Source organism: Platalea leucorodia (genome assembly GCF_965183815.1).
Source record: "Platalea leucorodia genome assembly, chromosome: W".
Taxonomy (NCBI): Eukaryota; Metazoa; Chordata; class Aves; order Pelecaniformes; family Threskiornithidae; genus Platalea; species Platalea leucorodia.
This window is the reverse complement of record NC_138859.1, coordinates 44152620-44175259: the sequence shown is the minus strand read 5'-3', so window position 1 is coordinate 44175259 and position 22640 is coordinate 44152620. Positions and strand designations below refer to the sequence as shown.

Genomic DNA, 22640 nt, shown 5'->3' with positions numbered 1-22640 from the left:
CCCCACGCCTGTACCAGTTCAGCAGCCACAATAAAGCAGCCCAAGCAGACAATAAGAATGAGTTAGTGCTGCAGCCCTCCTGGCAAGAAACCACGGCATAGTGTTTTGTGCCCAACTGCTTTCCGAACCTATCTGCTCCTGCTGCCTTAATAAAGGCCTTGCAGGCAGAGGGCAGAAAGGAGATGCTGGCAGTGCTTCCCTCCACATCCCTTCTCTTGGCTCACTGCACATGCTGCTAAGTCTGGCAGGAGAAATCAGGTAGAGGGAAGTGCAGAGCAGGGCTCAGTGCTCAGGCAACGACACAACATCGGCCAATTACTGCAATCTGGACCTTCCCCAGCTGGAGAAATTTTCAGCTAATTAAGTTATTTTGTCAGCACCATAGAAGCAATTTTGCTGATATACCAAGAAGCATGGTGCTGGTCCTGATGCTGCTGCCCCAGTAACTAACTAGTGTCTGCTGCAAACAGCCACTGATTTAACTTCCTAAAAAAAAACCACTGTGTGCTTCTCTCCAATGCTATAAAAATTAACAAGATGTTCTTACCCCCTTTCTTACTAAATCATAATTTTATGGTAAATTCCCCTCCAACTACACGGAAGTCCCTGATGCTTTTTTCAAGTCCCTGTAAGAAAGCGAAACACTTGAGTCCTTGCAAACGTTAAACACCTTTCAAATAGTCATCTTTAAGCAGGTAGTCCCTCCTGTTAATGTGTTTCAGTTGGCCTTCTATAAAAAGTTCTGCAGTGGAATTCAGAGAATGTGAATCTCCACAAGTCTCACAGAACCAGAAAATATACAGTTAAATCTCTTGTTGCTCTAGAGGCCTTAAGAGAACTCACCTCTCCTGCTCCGAGGAACAGCACTTTCTGCTCTGCAAGTGGTTTACCGGTGGCTTTCTGTGCTGCCAGCAGTCCTGCCAAGGCCACTGAAGCCGTCCCTGTAAAAGCAATACAAATCTAAGGAGAGCTGAACAGATCTACATGGCAGATTATGGTTTTAGGAAAGGTTTTTGCATCTACATTAAGGAACAGAAACAAAGGGTATACCTTGAATATCGTCATTGAAGGTACAGTATTTCTCTCTGTATTTTCTCAAAAACCGAAAAGCATTGTGGTTTCCAAAGTCTTCGAATTGGATAAGGGTGTTCTGGCCATACCTACAGAACACGGCAAATATTCCTATCACTAGACACATGAAGAAATAAAATCCTTTTGAAACAAATCCCGCACGTAATCAATTCTCTTTGGAAAGAAGACGTTCTCAGGCCTTTCACTGCTTAAAATAGTTCCATCTCCATTCTGTGCGTATTTCACACATAACTACAAGCGGCATGTTCCAGGTCACACAGAAAAATCACGATAGAGCCAGAAACACAGCTATGTCTCTTGACTTCTAGTCCTATCCTTATTCCTTAAATGACTGTTTCAAGGACAGCGTGTTATGGGGGCTTTTTTGCCAGCAGTTTTGGCCATACTTCCCTGCAGAATATTCCGTGTCATACCTGTCTGTAATGGCTTCCATAAATTCATCAATTAGGTCATCATAGACCTGTGAGCGATCCCGTTTTTGATATAGGCCCATATAAAATGGATCTTTTAAGAGCGTCTGAAAAAGAATAAATCAAAGACAGCAGCAGGATGAATCACTTCCTCAATATACACTTTCCAGAGTTCACAGTAACACATTTCACACCAAAGATACTGCATTTATATAGCCACTGTAACTGCCTCCAGTCTATATCAATGTTCAGTAATTTCAGCTGGCACTTGAGGTTGGTGATGGCTGCTTTTAAAATGGAACAAATCAATACTGTGAACAATAAACTGCTTTAATAAATCTGATGCACATTTCCAGCTTCTTAAAGTCAGGTCAACCTGGCTGTCTAGTTTTACGGTGTTCCAGCATTCAAATGACTTCCAAATGCACCATTTCACTGACAAAGTAACTGGCATTTTTCACTCACTGATATGTAACTGTATAGTGAATTCCAAATCACGTACCCTTACATAAAACATTTGGTTTTATCTTAAATAAAACTGCTCAAATAAAAATCTTCTCTTATAGTACTAAATCCTCTTAAATAACTACTTTTCATAGGGATAACTTATGGCAGGCAAAGTTCAGTCAAACTCACTGCGTTATCAGTTCCAACGTCGATGCACACAGGCAAGCATTTATCTGGATGTATTCCTGCACAGGCTGTATACAAACAGAGTTTTCCTACTGGAATTCCCATCCCATACACACCCAGGTCTCCAAGACCCAATATTCTTTCTCCATCAGTGACGACAACAGCCTGAAAACAAAAGCAAGTGAAATTATAGACGATCACTGAAATTTATAAAGTTTAGAGCAATACCAGTGTGGTTTTTTTCCAGGCAAAAATTCAGCTATGTTTGCAGCGTCAAAGAAAGAATCGATTACAAGGAATATTTCACTTGAAGCAATAATGCTTAATGTTAGAATCTGCTATGCTCCCTTTTCTTTGCTGAAATCCACTGCCCAAATCCTTGAAAGCTAAGTGGGAAGGATCCAAGCTGCCGCGTGGAACTGCAGCTTGTAACCTGGGTTTATGATTTCCACTTGTGAATCCAGCCATCCAAAAGTTTGTGGAAGTATCATTCACCTCCTCTCCCCCTGTGGTTCTCAACCCAACTGGGTCATACAGGATTTAATGGCAAAATCCGGGCCTCCCAGCTACCACTTCTGTGTCCTAATCTGAGGACGAGATCACTTCTCCTGCTGCTATGTAACACGGTAAGTAAGACGCAGAGGGGCATCCCCCACCAACTCCCCAAAAAGTGGAATAATGAGGTAAAAGAAACAGTTTGGCAAGTCTAGCTCGCATCAGCACTGGTTACTCAAACCATAAACCTCTTATCTAGGATAACACGCTGCTCTTCAAGACACGCATTATCTTCATTAGCTGTATTTTGCCATCATCGTCAAACAGCCAAGGACGCGTTATTTAGTATTTACATTTCCATCAAATACTAACACATCTTAAGAAGCTCAACTGAGATTAAATAACAACGACAAAAAAATTATACAGTGGTAGTACCTTAACGTCGTTCTCTGGCCAGTTGTTCACGATTGACCTTATATGGCCTCTGTCTGAGATAGAAATAAATAATCCTCTGAAAGAAAAAAAACAAAGCAGAAATATTTTACAGGTGCCAATTAGAAATTTCACCTCGCTTTGTAAAGCTGAATGTCAAACAGTACAATCTTCTTAAAATCGAAAGCGTTGCCATCACTGACATAAATCACTCAAAGGACAATTTCTAATACCCAAGTCTATCTGGCTACTTTGACACTCTAAAATAAGAACACAGAGAACGTACTTTTCACGATGCTACCTGGATTTTACGCTGCTATAGATATTCACCTTTAACACTCCTTTAGGGCAAAAAACATCTGGTGTTAGCATCAGACGCGAGAGGATCTACGCTCCCCTGTAAGGGTACGAGGAGGGAACGCGATCCGAAGCCTGGCTTTACCTTAGGGAATCTCCGTTCGCGACGTTACACAAAATGAGGGGAGGGAAAAGAAAGGAAAGACAGGGACTGAGCATACTCCTCCGTGGGAATGTGGGAAGGGAGGCAAAGGAGCAGAAAGGAGCAGAGGTAATGAGAAGCATCTGTATTTCTTCGGCTCAAACAAGCCCTCTGTGGTTAGGAGGAAAGGGGGCACGAAAGGGTCAGCAGAGGTGGTAACAGATAAATTACCAACACTTGGGAAGTGCTGGTTCTCGGAAAGAAAGGGGCACATCCCGAGTTCCAGTCCATGCTGCTGTTTCTTGTACAGCCGCCTTCCAGAGGGGGACGGTTTTCAAACTGGTCTATAATACATACAGAGACGTGGAAGAGGAAAGGGAGTATGTTGAGAACCAAGACTATACCTTTCACATCCCCTGCCCCAGATCAGGAGCAAAACCACGAGTTTCTTACTGTCTTTATCACAGCAGGCGCGCTATGCAGCCAAGTCCTCATGGCAGTGAAGAATTAGCCCTTCCTCCGCACAGCACTAAAGCCCTCAAGCGAGAGGGCTCTAGAAATACACAGTAAATTGCAGCGAGAGTATCCTGGAAATGAGCTGAAATGACTGCCAGTCTGAACTGGTTTCCTCAGCACAGAGCTCGTAACCTGAACGGTTGTTTTGAAGTCACCGCTGAACCCAAACCAGATCCCAGCCAAGTGTATTTACTGTGTCAGAATAACTGAAAGCTGATTCCTGGTAGCAACCGCTTTAACACAGGGACTATCTGCACCCAACGGAGTCTGCTGAGCTACCATGAGTCAAACCTCTCCCCTCCTGCTTTGCCAACATCTCTCCACACACGCTGCTCGCTGGCCTCTGCTCCTGCACCCAAGACGTCACGCCATGCTGCTCTCGGACCGTCGTGAGAATCTCTCCGGCACCGGGACCCTTTGCCGCCGGCAGGAACACACAGGTCACGGCTTCGATTCTGCCGGGACCGCCGTTAGCCTGAGCTTCCTCCAGCAAATCTGCTGTAGGGGTGCGCGCGCGCGCTCGTGTTCCTGCTTCTCTGCGCAGGCTGCCTGCAGGGTGTGTTTAATGGTGAGTTACCCCCGAGCAGAGGGGGAACTTTACTGCCCTGAATCGGTACAACTCTTGTATAGCTGAATCCAAATGAAAATGAAATAAACACTTCCAAACCTCAGGTAAGTCTACAGAGAAAATGATAATAAAAGTAGCAGCAATATATATTTATTGTCCTTACTTTGGTCTCCTGAAGATGTGTCCGTACTGGGAGCAGGCAAGGCCTACTGTTGGTGTGTATACAATTGGCATTAACCGCTCAATATCATCTTGTAATACCCTATAGAATAATTTTTCATTTCTCTCTTGGATTCCCATGATGTAGATATACCTGAAATTAAGCAAAAGAAAAAAAAAACAAACCCACATTTTTTCACATTTACGCTTATTTAAAACAACGTGAAAAATGTCAAAGCAAAAACCAAACTTGCTTCATGTTATTTCTTCATGAAATTCCTGCTTCCACTCAAGTCGGGCTTTGAGCACTAAACAAAAGTGGGAAAAGAGAGAGTAGCAGTACAAAAAAGCTGAAATAAAAATACTGGATATGACATACCATGCGTGCTAGCAACTTAATGCACAAACATGCATTGCAATAAAGATAACCCATGGATTTATTACAGGATGCAGCTGGGAGTCTCATTACTGTTAAAAAAAAAATCTGTGAAAGAATTTTTCATCCAAAAAAAGTAAGGTCCTGACAGTAAGGTCTTATTAATCCTAACATTAACACAGTTGGAAAACAAATTAACTCCTAACAAAAAGTTCATTTTGAAGGACTTACCTCGGTGTGTAAATTAAAGCTGCATTTTTGCAAATTTACCTACCAATCTACCGTGTATCAATTCATACCCAGTCTTGCTGACCCGACAACGTAAAGATAATGAATTAGGGATTTGTCTTAGGCTACAGCAACCGGGCACTTTGCCAATACAGATGACACGACTGTGTCAGATCAGCAAGGGACATGACGCCGATTTAAAAGTCATCTTTCAGTTTTCATGAGAACAAAAGGGTTTCGATGTGGTCCGGTAAAGCCTCACACCATTCCATTGCTCCTCTCGCCTTTAGGAGACTGCCTATTTTTACACGTAGATACACATAGGCTTACATGAAAACAGTAACAGGATGCTAAAAACACGCCATTCTAAAAAAACCCAAATCAAAATCCTTCACGTTTTTTTCACAAACCAGTGGGTTAAACAAAAAAAAAAAATCGATATAAAAAAATTACCCATTATGAGACTCAAAATTCTAACCCTGTAATTCCTTTCTAGCAGTAACTACTGTATGATAAACACTGTTTTTCATACCTAATTATCAAACCCTCTATTTACCTTCACTCTCTCATATTTTTCTACCGTGCCCTAGCTGCTCCCTCCGTCGCCTCCAATAGTTCTGCGCTCTAACAACCTGCCACCCAAATCTTACGGATTACAGAAATACATATTACAGCAAGGTTTGCAGCTTTGTTACTGGCTAATTTGTGCACATTCTTTTTCATTACCTTATGCCTATGGAATATAAGAAAAAAAAAGCTCCCCAGCCTCATTTAGCCGCGTGATGAATGCATGATTGATGAAAGCAGTTTTCTGTGCAGAAGCGAAAATAGCCTCCAACAACTGAAAAAGCCAGTGGAGGCATAGAAACCTTGTTTGGTTATCCCCATGAAATATTTTACAGCCATTTCCATTTACTTGCGTGACAAAAGAAGGCCAAAGGAGCGCTTACTTTTCCAAGGGATCAGTCATTTTGGCCAAATTCTTATGGAAGCGTAAGGCTTGAATGTCTTGTGTCTCTATTTTAGGAGGTAGAAGTCCTTGCAACCCAAGCATCTGTCGTTCGTGTAAAGTAAAGGCCATACCCTGAAAACAAGAGAGGCGAGAAATAATTAGCAGTTCTTCCTCTAGCGTTTCTATTTATAATGTCTTTCTGTTTGCCATTTCAGACTATCCACTGCACCCTCTTCTCACGGCCGGTGCCACAGAAGGCAGGGTTTGGACGTAGCTGCCTCTGCTGAGGTTCTCCTCATCCTTCGTGGGTATCTCTTTTGAGCACAGCTTTTCCACATCTCCGAGACCTCACGCCCTTTGCCAGATTTCATTTTCCTCTGTGAAACACGAGAAGAACTAAGAGATCCCACTTTGTTTTGTAGGAGCATAAGGTTCACCAGGAACACGTGGGTCACCCCGTTTGGTCCCTACAACCACAGACAGTAACATTTAGTCCAGAGAGCTTTCTCTGAATTGCTCCGTTTGCTGCTTTTTTCTACATACTTTCGGTAATCCAGCCAGATCCCAAAGTTACTGAGTTGCTCTAATGTTCCTATTGAGATCACAATTCAACCCAAACCCTTCAGTTTTACTTAGAGCTATAACTATCCGTCTTCAACTGTAGTTGTCTACTACCAAAAAGCCTCATTTGTAACAAATTCCGTTTCAGAAGAGTTAAACCACAAAAACATCCCAGCGTTTCCATTCTTCTCTGTTTCAAGGTGGACGAAGGGTTTAATTTATTGTTACTTCAACACTAATTTGAATTATTCAACAATCACATTCAGTACAACTGGCTTTTCGCTTCGTACACGTAACAGCCTGCTGTGAGCTACCTGCTAGTGGAGACGTCTTCACCGGGCAGTTAACTCGAGGCATAACGTTGCAAGACGTTAACTGATCCGAGTCCGGATCCGCAGCCAACCTGGCTGAAAGCGCTGACCCCATTTCCGACAACAACTTGACCCCACTTTAAGTTTGCCACTTCCAAAAGAGCAATTGATAAACTTTCCTTATTTCAGTTTATCCAACCGGGTCAGTTCGGTGAATGATTAAATCGATACTTGTGAGCGCAGAGGCTGAAAACCCAGGAAAGCCTTTGCTGTGCCATGGCTGTGCAGCAATCTGTGAGCAAAAGCAGAATCTGAAAGGGAAAGGTCTGCTCGTTGCAATGTTTTGAAAGAGATGGAAACAAGAAACATCGGTTCTACTCACAAACACCACCTCCTTTGTTTGCTAAAGCAGCTAGATTAAAAAACAAGAGCACATTTCCTCAAATTCCCCCACGCTGAAAGCAGATTCTTCTTGCCAAATTAAAAAAAAAAGTTTAAAAAAAGCTTTGTTTTATGCCTTGTAATTACACTCCAAATTCCTCCTGCAATCAGAAGAATCGCAAGAGAAAAATTAATATTTTCCCACTTTAGAATAAAAGACATAATTCAGATTAGAATATATACATATATGTTTCACCTCTGCTTATGTTTGAATAGACTTTCACAGGTATTTGTAGAAAGCATGCCCATTAACAAAAAAAAAATCTCTAATTTAGAGTCTATACTTCGTGTAATTTAGCACACTTGAATGCTTTATAACCAATATAACTACTCCTTAGGAAAAAACATAATTAAAATAATTAAAATTTTTACATATTTCTTCTCTTTGCTTATTTAAATCACATTTAATAGCAGTTGTTTTGACTACACCGATTTAAGCAGTCCACCTGCTTTTCTGTACTAATTCTACACTATGCTCTAAAGTAATAAAATATTTGAAGAGTTAGAAAGCAAGGAAAAAAAGAACAAAACCAAAAACCTTCAGTTTTGCAAAAAACGCCAATACATTCTTGCAAAAAACTGTATTTAAACCTAAACTAGATCAACGCTCTGTATTTCTGACAACCTTCCATGTAACAGATTTGACATTACATACTGAACTCAATTTAGCCTTTTTCTACTATCTGCAAGTCATTCGCAAACCACTGTTTTCTTTCCTCAGGTAATTGTTATTCTCAAGTATTCTTCTAATAGCGTCTGTAAATAAATTTCAGATGACGGCTTATTCCTGAACTTTTTATCCTTGCCGCTGATCTTTCGCTGGGTGTAACGGTCACTTTGGCCACACGGTAATTTTTCTGAAAACTGATTATGAATAATCCAAAATTTCCACTAAGAACACAACCACCTAAGCAGCACCGGCATGAGAAAAAAACCCCACGAGGAATACACACTGAATGACGTATTTTTATTTTTCCCTATGTTGCAAAGGATCTACTTTAGTTTCACTTCTGCATAATTCCCAAGAAATACTGAAAGATTCTCTGGGAATGTAAACGCCATCTGCCAAAGCTGGATGGAAGCGAACCATGCAATCACACATCTCGGCTATCTTCCTTTTCCTTAACGACCCCCTAAATTGTTACCATCAGCAGTTTATGCCTTTTTAAAACAACCCTTTCTCAACACAAACTGTACTTGCAGCGCAAACATTAAATCTTCACTGATGATCTGGATGAGGGGATCGAGGGCACCCTCAGTCAGTTTGCAGGTGACACCAAGCTGGGTGGAAGTGTCGATCTGCTGGAGGGCAGGGAGGCCCTGCAGAGGGCCCTGGCCAGGCCGGGTCGATGGGCCCAGGCCACGGGGTGAGGGTCAGCAAGGCTCAGGGCCGGGTCCTGCCCTGGGGGCACAGCAACCCCAGGCACCGCTGCAGGCGTGGGGAGGAGCGGCTGGGAGCTGCCCGGCGGGAAAGGGCCTGGGGGTGCTGGTCGACAGCCGCTGGACATGAGCCAGCAGGGTGCCCAGGTGGCCAAGAGGGCCAGTGGCACCCTGGCTTGTATCAGGAACGGTGTGGCCAGCAGGAGCAGGGAGGGGATGGTGCCCCTGCGCTGGGCACTGGTGAGGCCGCCCCTCGAGTGCTGTGCTCAGCGCTGGGCCCCGCACCCCAAGGCGGCCATGGAGGGGCTGGAGCGTGGCCAGAGCAGGGCAGCGAGGCTGGGGCAGGGGCTGGAGCACAAGGCTGGGGAGGAGCGGCTGGGGGAGCTGGGGGGGCTCAGCCTGGAGAAGAGGAGGCTGAGGGGAGCCCTCATCGCTCTCTGCAACGGCCTGAAAGGAGGCTGGAGCCGGGGGGGTCGGTCTCTGCTCCCCAGGAACAAGCGATGGGACGAGAGGGAACGGCCTCAAGCTGCGCCAGGGCAGGTTTGGGTTGGATAGTAGGAAAAACTTCTTCCCCCAAAGGGCTGTCAGGCCCTGGCCCAGGCTGCCCAGGGCAGGGGCTGAGTCCCCACCCCTGGGGGGATTTGAAAGATGTCTAGACATGGTGCTCGAGGACATGGTTTAGTGGTGGGCTTGGCAGTGCTGGTTTAACGGTTGGACTCGATGATCTTAAGGGTCTTTTCCAACCTTAACGATTCTGTGATTCTAGAAGTGATTTAGGATGCAAAGCTGAGTACAGCTGGTAAATGTAATATTTTGACTGTTACTTTAGGCACTACAAAACCAAAAATGATGCCAAAAGATTTATGATATTAAGAAGAAAGAGAAAAAGCTTAGTCTCTTTTCAGAACATACATAAACACTGGCCAGTAAAGCCACTAATGTCACTAGTTTAAGGCATGTCAAAGGCCAGAACCCCTTCAGCGGTACCATACTGGCTACACTGACATTTTACTCTCAACTAGCTGAAATCCCTCGCTAGCAAATCCTACATCTTCCCCATCAGAAACTCTCAAGTCCCTTAAAAATAAAGTCTACCTAAATTTCTAATTTCTACTATTAGCATGCCACCGGGACATGGCTTTTCCTTAATTTCCCTGTGCAGTAAAACCAGTGACCTTAAACTACCTGGGTCCTTAATAATATCAAATAAGCCCTGAGGTTAGTACTCAGGAGAACAGCTACCCATCTTTATTCAGTTTATTCACATTTTTTCCAGTCCAGAGGCAACCTGTTTTTTCAGTGTATCTGGAGTTACAATAACATTAAACACAGTGAATTCTTTAAGCGGTACTGAGTTTATTTATGTGACAATTAGATCTTACCACATTAAAAGATGCTTTAATTTTTGCCCAGGCCTAACTCAGGAACCTGGACGCCATCAGCCTCCATACAGAAATTTAATCCTCGTTCCAACTAGACCAGAACAAGTTGAGTCCAGAGCAGCACTATAAAAAAAAACCCAGAGCCCTTCCAACACTTGCTGTGTTCCCATTCATTATCTTTGTCCGTGACCGTCAGCTGCCTCTTGCTTTGGATTTGGGATTGCGGCTTATTCCCCATACAGCACCTCACAGGACAGAGATTTTCCTTAAACTAGCGTGCCTAGGAGCTGCAGTATTACAGATTTCCTAGCCTTTTCCCTCATTTTATAAACCCCAGTACAGCTGGACAGAACCAGCGATCAGTTCCCAGTGAACCAGGAGACGCTCAGCAATTTGCAGCACTGGGACCGACGTTCTCAAAGGCACTTCAGATCCCAGCACCTACTTAAGGGCCAAATTCCCTCTGGTTTCCACTGGGATTAAATACCTAAATACTGTCATGCTTTGGGCTTAAGTTCTAGGGATCGCTTTTTGGTTTCCTTTGACCCACAGTGCTAGGTGTCCTTTCGCTGAGCGTTATCCACTGACTTTCACTTAGATTACTTTCCTTAATCCTCTTTACAGCTCAGAAAAATGTGTCCTTTCTAAGATAGTACAGCGAAAGCAGGGAGAGCACCTAGGAGAAAAGCCAGCCCGCTTCAAAGACCACAAATGAATGAATTAATACGCATGGACAAATTTACCGCAACAAAACCAACGTACTGCCATGGGAAAAAAAAAAAAGGCAAGTAAAATGAAGTGTTGACAGGTTTTTCGTTAAGACAGGCTCACCTTGAATCACCACGTACTGTGCCTTTAATCCACAAACTGTCTGGCACCGGGACCTGACTTTAGCCCTAACAACTGGGCTCTACTACACAAAGCGAGTGGTGCTATAAATACCAGCATGTAAAAATTCTAGTTGCCTGCTTTGCATGAAGGTGAACAGGAGACCTGGATCCTGCAAGCATGATTTTTATAGCACCACTGAGTAAGTAATACTGAGAGATTTCTATGCAGAGAAGTACTAGTGGCAATAATGTTTCCCCAGCTGCAAAGTCTTGCATATATATATATATATATATATATATATATATATATATATGTGTATATATATGTAGGAGGGGATACTTTTACCTGATATCATAAATACTCCCAAGCACTCTGGAAACCTGTACAGTTGATAACAAATAACCCATTCAAAGCCCCTGATAAAGATGTAAATGCAGAATATATCCAAACATGCCACTGTTTGGAAAATGAGTTAGCCTGCTTCCTCGGGAAGATTTAATCAAATAGTTTTCATATAACTTCGAATCATTGTTATAATATATTCAGCAGTTTATTGTAGGCTTCATCCTAAACGTTTTTAAAATAAAGTAGATTTTACATTGGATTGTGGGCTACTTCTCTTAACTCTGCTTCCTTTTGCTAAATCATAAAGGTTGCTATTGCACAACGTGTCTTCCCTGCAAATTAATCAAGTTCACTCACACGACTCAAAGGTGTATTTGCTATCTCAACCACAGATTCAAAGTTTCTCTGTGTTTATGAGGACAGTGTAGAATACGGAAATCTCCTTTGATTTCTTTCCACCTTCATTTTTTAAACTCCATTTCCTATCTTTATTCTTCCAGAAACAGCAGAGTATATATACTGGATGGTAGGGCTGACACAGCACGGCAATCTACTCCCTGTTGAACTGTGAAATGACCCAGACCTTCCCCAGGTTATTAAGCCTTTGAAGACCTTAGTCTCTCTGCAGGCAAAGATGCCACCGGTTCTTGCACCGCCTCCATACGTGCGGAACCAGATGCAAATCACTTTGGCTGCTGAACCAGACTCAGCGAACCTGCAGTAGCTCTCATTTACTAATGAGGTGGCTTCACCTAAAAGCATTCCCCTGCAAAAAATGGGAAAAAGTCAGCAACAGAAAGCCTTTTACACACCAGCATGAAAGTCATCCAGCCTCTCTAGGGTTTGTTTCCAAGCACCAACGGCTACGGTAAAGCTGCACATTGCAAATCATGAGCACGACGGACTGGAACGGTTCATCTACACCGTATAGCATCACTGAACACCTCGGAGACATTTCATTAAACTGCTATTTTTCTAACTGAGCAGATGCCATTGCTTTTGTTCTCCTCTAATGGCATTAATCCTCTGATTAAAAAAAAAAAACTGAAAAAACTAAAAAACAAGACGGCTTCCTTCCTTCCTCCACCCACCGTCCCAGCAGTCACAGGTCCCGAGCAGAACAGCTGATCTAAGTTAAATGAGGTGCAATACCACCTTTGGCACTTAGAGCACCTTTTCAGACAGATGATAAAAGCTGGTTACAGATTAAACACTTCCATCTTTCCATATTTAATTCCCTTTAAAAACATGCAGATCTGAAGGATCTTTCTTCACGTTCTCTTGTTCTATTTATTTTGTCCAACTACCTTTAACTTTGGGTTGGGTTTTTTTTGTTTGTTTTTTATTCTGAATTGGAAACACGTTGTTCAGATATTTGCCAGAAGTCAGTGAAGGTTACCTACATCTTTGTTAAGAGAACCGGTTCTTCAAACAAAGGTAATCTATCAGAGTTTCTGGAAGTATTCAGTAAGGCCTAGATGAAAATAAATTGGGCTGAAAAAGCTGGGAAGGAATACAGATGAAACTGTGATTAATGGTCTAGCTAAATACAAGATATGAGAAGATAACCACCCGTATTGAAGACGGACACTAGGACAGTTCCTCAGGAACCAGTCTGGGATGAAACTGCCACTTGTGACACCGCCAGCGAGTTCTTTTTTAAATTTTATCATGTATTCCCACACACATGTGCCCAGGCCTATACATACGTACGAATACGTGTGCGTGCATGTGCGTGTTTATGAGGACAGCGTAGAATACAGAAATCTCCTTTGATTTCTTTCCACCTTCATTTTTTAAACTCCATTTCCTATCTTTATTCTTCCAGAAACAGCAGAGTATATATACCAGATGGTAGGGCTGACTATGTCAGCAATGTCCTAAAGATATCTGCTGAAGCTAAAAATTTGGGAGGCGTTGTCAGTACAGGAGAACAATATTAAAGAATGAAATAATAAAAAAATACTGAGGAACAGAGTAATAGAAAATGGGGTAATGGAATCAACCGTACAAAATACAGTCATGCACTTTGAGAGCAACGGGAAGAATTGATGCCACAAGGTAGAAAAATCACCAACTAAAATACAGAAAGTGTCACGAATTATTCAGAGTCACAAATTTGCCGCAAGCACACAGAAAGCAAATATACGAATAATGTTACGGGTCATGTATTTCCAGTGAAGATAAAGACATACTGATGCCACTCTACATGGCCGAATGGACACTGCTAAGGTCAGGGATGATCTACTCCTTCATCATCTGTTCTGTGCTGGAAGAAGTAGCCCTGGCCCTCGAGTGAGAACCCAAAGCATTCCCACAATATAAATAAGAATTTAATTGCCAATACTAAACAAATGAGATTGTCCTAACAGCGTTCTCAGCCCCCAACAAGCTTAAAACGCCGCCTTGGCACAGCAGGGATCTCCAGCAGAATAAAAGGTCCTGAAGCCAATTAACTGTAATTTGAATCCCTGTCACAGAGCAGAAATCAAACATCATGGAAGATCGTAAATATACATGGATGCCAGCAATGCAGTTACAGTATGTTCTGCAATTGTTTGGCTGCAAAGGCAAGGGCATTACCGATATAGCTCATGACCTTTCCTGAGCCGCCCTGACAATAAACACTTGAAAGCTGGCCTTCAAACGTAAAAACCCAAACCAGCTGATGTAGGTGCAGTATGTACCTGCAAAAGACAGGTAAGGATAGGGAAAAAAAAGAAAAAAACCCAAACGGTAAGAGAAAAACCTACTCCAATGGCAAACGACAGGAGTAGATTAATTTGCACAAGGGGAAGGGGCGGGTTCCTGTTAGTGATGCTGCCACCTTGCAGTTTGTATTTTAGGGCCCACGTTTATTAACGGAGACCAAACGTTCTGGAGAGTTGATAGGGACTGTAAAAACTAAACATAAGCAACTAAACCACGAGTCATAAAATGATGATCTCAATAAGCTGCCAGCAAGAGATAAAGCCCTTTATCTGTGCCTGTATGTAGATGATAAATATATGCACATGAGGCACTGTGGGCAAGAAAAGCACAAAGGGTAAAGTACTTTCCCTATTTAGTCAATCATTTATTTCTCTGCTGAATTTCCAAAATACATATCTATACAGATACTGCATCCAGTATCAAGCCGTATCATTTAACTAGCTCACAGATCCATTCAAAAAGGTGCCAGCCTTAACAACAGACTGATGCAACCGAGCCCAACAAATGTGGAAAGTTTTTTTCCTCTCACAAGTATCATTTTTTGGAGATATTAAAAAAGACGAAAAGTCAACTGCTATTAATAAGCAGCTCTCTGTTCTTCCCTCCTCCTCAAAAAAAAAAAACCCATAAAGAATACTGCACTGTGCTCAGTCCACCCCAGAATTCCAGGCCTAAAAAAAAGAATAGAAATATATTACCACTAGAAAAACAATAAGAAACGACCTATTGTTTTTGTTTCTGAATACTGTTGCATAATCAGCACTTGGACAAGCTTACAGGGCTTGAAATAATTTCCACTGGCATGTCAAAGTGTTTATAGCTCAGAGAAGTCTCGAGATAATCCGATCTTGACAAATCACACCAATCTATTCTTTTCTCCTTCCCCAACACGGCAATCCCAATTTTATTTTTGCAGTCAGTCTCTAACTTCTACAGCTCTCTCTCAATACGCAACCTGCATTCATGCAGTATCGAGGCATCTCACGCCACGCTACACTGTACAAAAAAACAATAAGAAACATGACTACAGGTCTACATTTTGTCATCTTCCTTTCTTTTCAGGACACTCAGCAGCCACTTGTGCCAAAAGAAACATGAGCAATTCTCCCTGTAGTTACGGGCAAGACTCAAGGAGATCCAGCTTGCGGTTCCTAGTTTGATATCCTCCCCAGATATTTCGAGCCAACTTTTAATTCTGACAAAAAGAGAGGGACAAAGAAAAGAAAAGAAAAAAGAAAAGATTTTGCTGTGCAGAAGAAAGAGCCAGCCTAGCCCTTCTGCTGAGAGAAAGGCTCGGGGCTATGTGTCTGGCTTGCCAGCTGGCCAATTTATAGCAGCACGTGCTTCTTTGCATCAAGGCAAAGGGGACATGGGAAGGAGCCGAGAATACAGGGGGAGAGAAGGAGTCAGGGCCACGGGCAGAAAAGGAAGGGAAGGAAATTTACAGTGAAGGGGAAATACAAGGCATTACAGGAGGGGAAAAGATAAAAGCAGAGAATGGGGAGGAGGAGAAAAGCCAGACATTAAAAACATAGCATGAAACTATGGAAGTCCAGCTTCTACAGCTCCATTGCTCAGGAAATACCCTGCCAGAAGCAGCTGGATTTGTCACCTTTCTTGGCCACTTTAGACATCTTGGATCAGCTACCAAAAGCCCTCATCTAATTTCTTACTAGTTTTAGTTTACACAGTAATTGTTTCAATATTGCTGAAGGCTGCTTATTACTCCAGGGGAAAAAAAGAGATTGGGAATGGGGTTGTGGAAATAGGAAAATTTTTGTGAAGGGGGGAAAAAAGAAAAAAGCTACTTTCTTGGGAGAAGTTCCTCCCAATGCATGGAATTAACATAATGTCTCTACCTCCCAGCTAGCTCCGTTCAAGGCTTATTTTTAGATGCTCTCTGTCCGACCCTCTGCGCAGGGATGTTTCTTACTGATATGGCTCAGTCCCAATTCACGGTCTTGCAGGAAAAAGCCAGGACTAGGACAGAGAGGCTAGGACTTTCTATCGCTAGCAAGACTGAATTCAGAATTAACTTTTGCAACCTATGAAATAAGACTCTCTATCTGCTAAAGCTTTACTTCAATTCAACCAGCCCCCAAACTAAGCCAGCAATCAGCAAGAATCGATGACTCTTCATTTGGCACAAGGAAGCAGCAGTATGGCTTGTGTAAAGCACAGCAAACCAGGGGAAGCGCAGGCTGACAGAAGCAGAAGGTGTTATTGGAAGTCCTTGTACTGTAGGTGTCCGTGTAGTAAACTTGAAACGATCACTCACTCCTCCATCTTCTGTACCCTTTTTTTTTTGGCTGTGGCCCAGTACACCTCCTGGAAGTGGTTTCACCCTGGAACAAGGTCCATTGGACAATTACCGGATGAAGATAAGAGATTTGATAATCACATACTACCAACCTTGTTTGTTCGTGGGTTTAACATCAGTGGCTTGCCTTTTTCTTTCGTATGTGCACTGCGACATGCCATCGCGCAGGGAGTGGCAGCTACCCTTAGTCGGGAGAACATTTTTTTTTTTTTTTATACTGCACCTGCAAAAAGGAAAAGAAAATCATTCAGATACAGAGGCAGTGGGACTAATGTTCATATTTGTAGGCCATCTGTTGTAAAAGAAATAGGTACATGCTAGATAAGACTCTTTGCCCTAACACCATGATAATAAACCCAAATTGCCTTGCGGCAGCCAGGAGGAAGAAAAAGAAGGAAGGCTTTACAACGACGAGAGCACAGGAGTGGAGAGAACATAAAGGGATACTGATGCGAGCTAGCATTATGCTGTGGGCTGCAGTCAGCCAGCATTCATTAGGTATTGTCTTATAGCTGCACCAGAAACCCAGAGCAGAATTGCCATTAGCAAATATTAACCTCCTGTGGTGAGCCGTGCAACTGGCACCAGTGCAAATACCAGGGAGGACAGAATGACTAGGGCTAGCGCGGCAAAAAAAAATTGAAGCTGAGCTTCTGCAATAGCTTTCTTACAATGAAATCTTGTGGCCTGGACAACAGAAAGGAAAGAAACTATGTCTATTAGCATATTAAAACTAGATGAGAACAAAATGTAGAATTACAATGGTCAAAAATTCACTGAACTCTAGATTCCGTGCTTAGATTTTTTAAATTCCAAACCTAAAAAAACCTGGTTATTTTCAGAGAGAATATACCCTTTTCATTAAAGGATATGTTTTCCTAACAAAATAAAAAAAATTGTTAATACCACTCAAAAGCTTAGTTCTTGCCAGGTGATAACCACTCTCAAACCCATTTTATTCAAGTATTAATTGCAAGCTCTTTGGAGCAGAAATTATCACTTATTACATGCTCGTACAACACAGTACCACCAGGGAACGCGTACCGGACTCGTCTCTAAACGTTATTTCACCAACACAGAGAGACAACAGCGAGACCTTACACAGGACCGCGGCCTGTATGAAGATACATTAAGATGGCAGGCCAGAAAGGACGGACGTACACAGCTCGGACGCAATATCGTGCAGAATCCTGACATGGGAAGAGGAAAAAAAAAAAGAAGAGATCCCTTTAGCAATAGGCCTGTACAGTCAGCGGAGAAAGGCAGAGATCCAGGATCAGCATGGCAGGGAACCCCTCTCCCTCTCCCGTTGCAGCCGGTGCTCTGGACGTTCACATCCAAAACACACGCGAGGACAGTACAGCAGGTACAAGACATTTTTAAGGAATGAAATGATGCATGGTTCGGATTTTTAATTTCTTCCAGATGGAAGCCAAAATTAGATTAAGGGACAAAACCTCGTTATCTTAAATATAGCCTGAATACTTTAGAAGACCTTTCCATAATCAAATTTACACGTAATCAGCTTTTAAGATGGCAGACTGATCTTACAAGTTACAATCCCAGGATTTTCCTCAAAATCTTTCCAAGCCTTAAAAATACATGCAAACATTTAATATTTTTCATCATCAGTTACACCCGAGTTTCTCTTCTACCCATTCTAAAGCGTAAAGAAGCACTAAGATTCAGCAGGATCCCTGTCTCTCATCTTTCATTTGTTTGTTTAGGCCTTGCAATTGAAAAAAAGTTCCACTCAAACCCCACGTGTTTAGTTGTTTCGTGGTAAAGAAGATAAATTTACTGCCTGGAGACAGGGCAAATGGAAGCCTCTCCAGGACTCCAAACAAATGTTGCTTTTAACATGATAATTCCTCCCTAAACCAGCTAGCGGTGGACTAAACACAGCTGCTCTGCCAGAGCTCAGGGCAGCTGAAAATCGGGATCAGATAAGCAAAATCAAATTTGTGCTGCAAAACAACCAGCCTTTAGGAATGGCAAATTCAGTCTTAGCTGGTTTTAATTCTGGTTGCTCCTTTGCCATCGTTACACAATCGCGAGTCCACCTCCTCGTGCACGTGAGGCTAAAAATGATCCGTGATTACAGCATCGCATCCCATCAGTCTGGTGTCGGGGTGGCTTCAACCTGGCACGAGCAAATACCTTAAACGAGGAATTAAAAAGCAGGCCAAACACCACACCTTATCTTACTCTAATTAAACTTCAATTACTTCATTCCAATTAATGAGCATTTAAGAACCAAACAAGATTGTGGTCCAGATTTCTCCTAACTTCATCGATTAACTCTCTAATCAATGAGAGAGAGCCAAAGAGACTTTTCAGAGGTGCGATTCAAATCTTATAAATCTTACTTTCTTCTCTCCTCTGAGGTGCCATACAGGCACCTAAAACGATTCTCTTGGTGGAGGCATCTCAGAAGCACACAGCAGGTGGGAGAAACCAGGCTTCGTTTTCCATTCAGTCCCTCTCTTTAGATCCAAGAGATCCGATCCCAGTGAATTTAGATCCAGCATAAAACCTGACTGGCTACTCAGTCCTGAGCTCTCCTTCCCCGGCTTTTCTAAGTGTTTCCCATTCCTGTTTCATCTCCCATCTTGCGCACCTCCTCTAACTCCTTTTGTCGCGGACTTTTAAACGTGTTTGAGCAAGAAACTGCCTCCAAAACTCACCTTAACATGATTTACCCTGAAACCACAAAGCAAGCATCCTTCCCCATCCCCTGTCCGTATTCCTCTGTAGGAGTGCCAAGAGCTCTGGGCTTTGCCCATGGCCCTCCATGACTCACCTACCCTCTCCTCCTGGCCCTGCTGGCCACCAAGCTGGCAAGAACAAGCCACTCGCCTTTAAAACAGAGCTCCCAGGCTGGCACCGCTCACCAAGACCGCTTGAGCCAGATGCAGCGCTGGGGTAGCCACAAAAACAGCTCACACCACGAGTCTGGGATTACAGCTCTCAGCTTCTCGGATGAAAGATACCACCAGACAATAAAAATACTTTAGATGCAGCACGGTCCGACTGACAGTAAATAAGCTGCCCTGGGCAGCTCTGCTTCTCCTCTGGCTTCATGGGAAAGGACACGAAGCCTCGTGGCCGGTGGCTCGTATTTACCAGCCCTGTTTCTGGGAAGCACTTCAGGCAGACAGCAAGCTGCAAGGACAAGTCTGGAAGAAAGGTTCCCAAACCGATACCTGGTTTCAAGGAGATGAAAAGGTTGGGTGAAAAGGCGGCTTTGTGGGGAGGTTTTTCAATGGTTTATGATGGGGTTTGTAGAAGAGAGGCCAGGCTTGAGACGGCGATACTTTAACCATAAGAAAAAGGAGAGATGATTTTGATAGAGAAGGGGGAAGGATGTCAACTGAGGGAAAGACGGGCGGTTGCAACGATGTGAAAACACAGAGAGGACTGAGGTCGTGCAATGTCCTGTGAGGAGGAATTAGGAAGAAAGCAGAGGAATTGAAAGAGGAATAAGATTCCCGCTAAAACATGTGTCAGCATAACCAGAACAAGGATTTCTTTTCTTCTTTTAGTACTTGACAATGGTAAGGACTAAACGAGACCGTGGCGCACCACTAGACTTTATCCAATACAACTGGCGATTTTTGACTTATTACCACATACGTGCTGTGTCACAATTTAAGAGAATTAAATTCTTCAGCATACCAGATGACAGCTCTCTTCTGTGCCTTATCAGGCAGCATCTGGCCAGGTCAAACTAATTACCAATACTGCACAAGTGCCCTTATCTAGGAGCAAATGTTTTGCTGCTGCAATTATGGATGTTAAATTGCAAAAGCTGCTTTTAAGGGAAAGGTTCACCCTACTTTTCAAAGGTACAATTACATTGCTCGGAGAGTCAGGGAGCTCAGTGTCAATTAAAGCAAGGTCTGCTTCAATTACCGCACAGGCTGCCTGACTTGTGGATTACACCTTAATGCTAAGGAGTATTTCTCAGTGGCCAGCAACTTACGCTTGATGACTTTGCAGTCTTCATTCAGTTTGAAGGACGGCTAAACATAAATATACTCCAAGTAGTCCTGAAATCCTGCGTAAATAAACGGTTCCAGTCTTTCTTTCGTGTACAGAAATTCCCGAGATCTGCGTGTTAACGGGAGCTTCTTCTTGATAACACAAGCTGGAATTATTAATTCAAGACCATACAGGCCTCACAGAGTTTCCAATCTTTCTGGCCTCAATCGGGTTTGCTTTTTTAAACACCACTGCCCTAAGGCCAACAAACATTTTCTCCTATATACCCACAGCAATCTATCAGTGAGTCTGCAACTATCCCGAGCCTGGTGTGGGTGCACCATTGGGCTCTATTCTCTTTTTTTTTTTTTTTTTTTTTAATAAGCAGACAAGCCTTGCCTACCCAGGCATGACACAAACCAGGCACACGCTAGCTGGCTTCATCACTTCAGTAATGATAAAGAGGTCTAAAATTATTACATTAGGCAAGTACCAACTATAAACGTGTCTTCCAATGAGATTTTCACTTAAAGAAAGCAGCTTTCCCCGCACCCGCCGCCCTGCGGCACTGCAGCGGGTGCTTTGGGGATCGAGGGGGAAGGGGGCACTTGCATTTGACAACGGGAGCACCCCAACGCGTACGGGTGTGGAGGAAGGAGCAGGGAGATGAGGCTGCTTCCAGCAAAGTCCCGAGCCGTCATTTTAAAGGATGTTTCTAAGGTACGTTGAGATCTGCAAAGTAAAAGGAACAATCATAGGGGGGGTGTTACTAATAAAATGTTTGGCAGTGGCGAGCGGGTCATTTTGGAAGCAGATCTTGAAACTACTTTTCTTCCCTCTTATTCTGAGGCAACCAATTCAACAAGGAGAAAAGTTAGACGCGGAGTACTTAAGCAGAGTAAGTTAGTTCACAATTTGAGGCTTGAAACGTTCAGCAAATAAAGCACACAGGCAAATTCAAATGAGAATAATTTCAGGACACCTTTGTAAAAAGAGCGTATGTTCTCTACATTAACTTACAATATTAGCAAACTTCTCACAGCACAAGTAGAAAGTAGGACTAAATTGCTTGGTGTTGGAGTCTTGGTTCATAAAAGCTCTTACCACACAACATCAGAGAGCTATTTTTTTTATACATTAATGGATCTGACCTAAATATTTTTCTTAAGCATCAGAAAGTCCATTATCTTGTCCTGTGGAAACTGCAGCAGCAGTATTTTTGGCTTACTCTGACAAGATATATTCACATTCTTGATTTTTTTCCATTTGTCTTACCGGGAGGGCTCCCAGTAGTAAACGTAAGCGCATCTATGTATTGAGAGACAAAGGCCTTATCCTGCAGAATCCTCAGAAGATTGCAGATTATTAAATTCCTCCAAATAAACAGAAAGCCACTGTTGCTTTATTCTGAAGAACGGGTACACGGCTGTATTAGGGCTGTTTTCTTCCATTCAAAAATACAGATTTTTTGGATATAAGTTGAGAAGAGAAGCAAGGATGTTCTCAACACACTTACAAAAGGGAATTCTTCCTGGGAGAATAACTCAGCAATAAGCATGGAGAAACTGAGCTGCTTACTAATTCAGTGCTAATCAGGTGAACTACAAGCCTGTCAACCACTTATAAACCTTGGTGTGCACTACTGCTAGGACTTAAAAAAAAAAAAAAAATCCTGTTTAAATTACAGAAGAATCTGAAACACTATCCATATGCAATTAGTTACCAGCCCAAGTAACAGCAAAGTGTTCCTTCTGTTCCAATAAAGGTGCTGCCACCAGTAGTAAAGATGAACATTCAATTAGTACTCACTCAAGCACGGCACACTACCACGCATTTTGACAGCTTCTTTCTTAAGTTTGCAGAAGAAAAAGCTTCAAATCTTGTCTACGCTCACGCTGCTGACTCATAACGCTACCGCACAGGATTGTCAGAAGTTTTGTCCTGGGACTGTAAGACATACTTTCTCTTAAAATACGTGCTCAGGCTAACTTTCTATAGACCTGACCACGTCTAATAGAGCCAACAACACGTTAGACACTGCTGGCTGCACGCACACGCGGATCGCTTGCAGAG

General features: G+C 42.9%; 1 protein-coding gene across 4 annotated transcripts in view; it reads right to left on the bottom strand.

Annotated features, from left to right (window-relative positions):
• The window catches only part of LOC309601880 (NAD-dependent malic enzyme, mitochondrial), a 34994-nt gene that overhangs the window by 11035 nt on the left and 1319 nt on the right, over nt 1–22640 (bottom strand). For 3 of the 4 annotated variants that reach the window (XR_014230605.1, XM_082335121.1, XM_082335123.1), the window contains exons 2-9: nt 16676–16806; nt 6299–6432; nt 4749–4898; nt 3066–3141; nt 2139–2300; nt 1506–1609; nt 1051–1160; nt 844–941 (exon numbers count right to left, since the gene is read on the bottom strand). Coding sequence is in view for 3 of the 4 variants with exons in the window: in XM_082335121.1 (XP_082191247.1) it covers nt 844–941; nt 1051–1160; nt 1506–1609; nt 2139–2300; nt 3066–3141; nt 4749–4898; nt 6299–6432; nt 16676–16783 (942 nt within the window). In the remaining variant the exon portion in view is untranslated. Of the gene's footprint in view, nt 1–843; nt 942–1050; nt 1161–1505; nt 1610–2138; nt 2301–3065; nt 3142–4748; nt 4899–6298; nt 6433–7175; nt 7238–16675; nt 16807–22640 lie in introns of those variants that run through there. The other variant, XM_082335122.1, reaches the window with a different exon arrangement.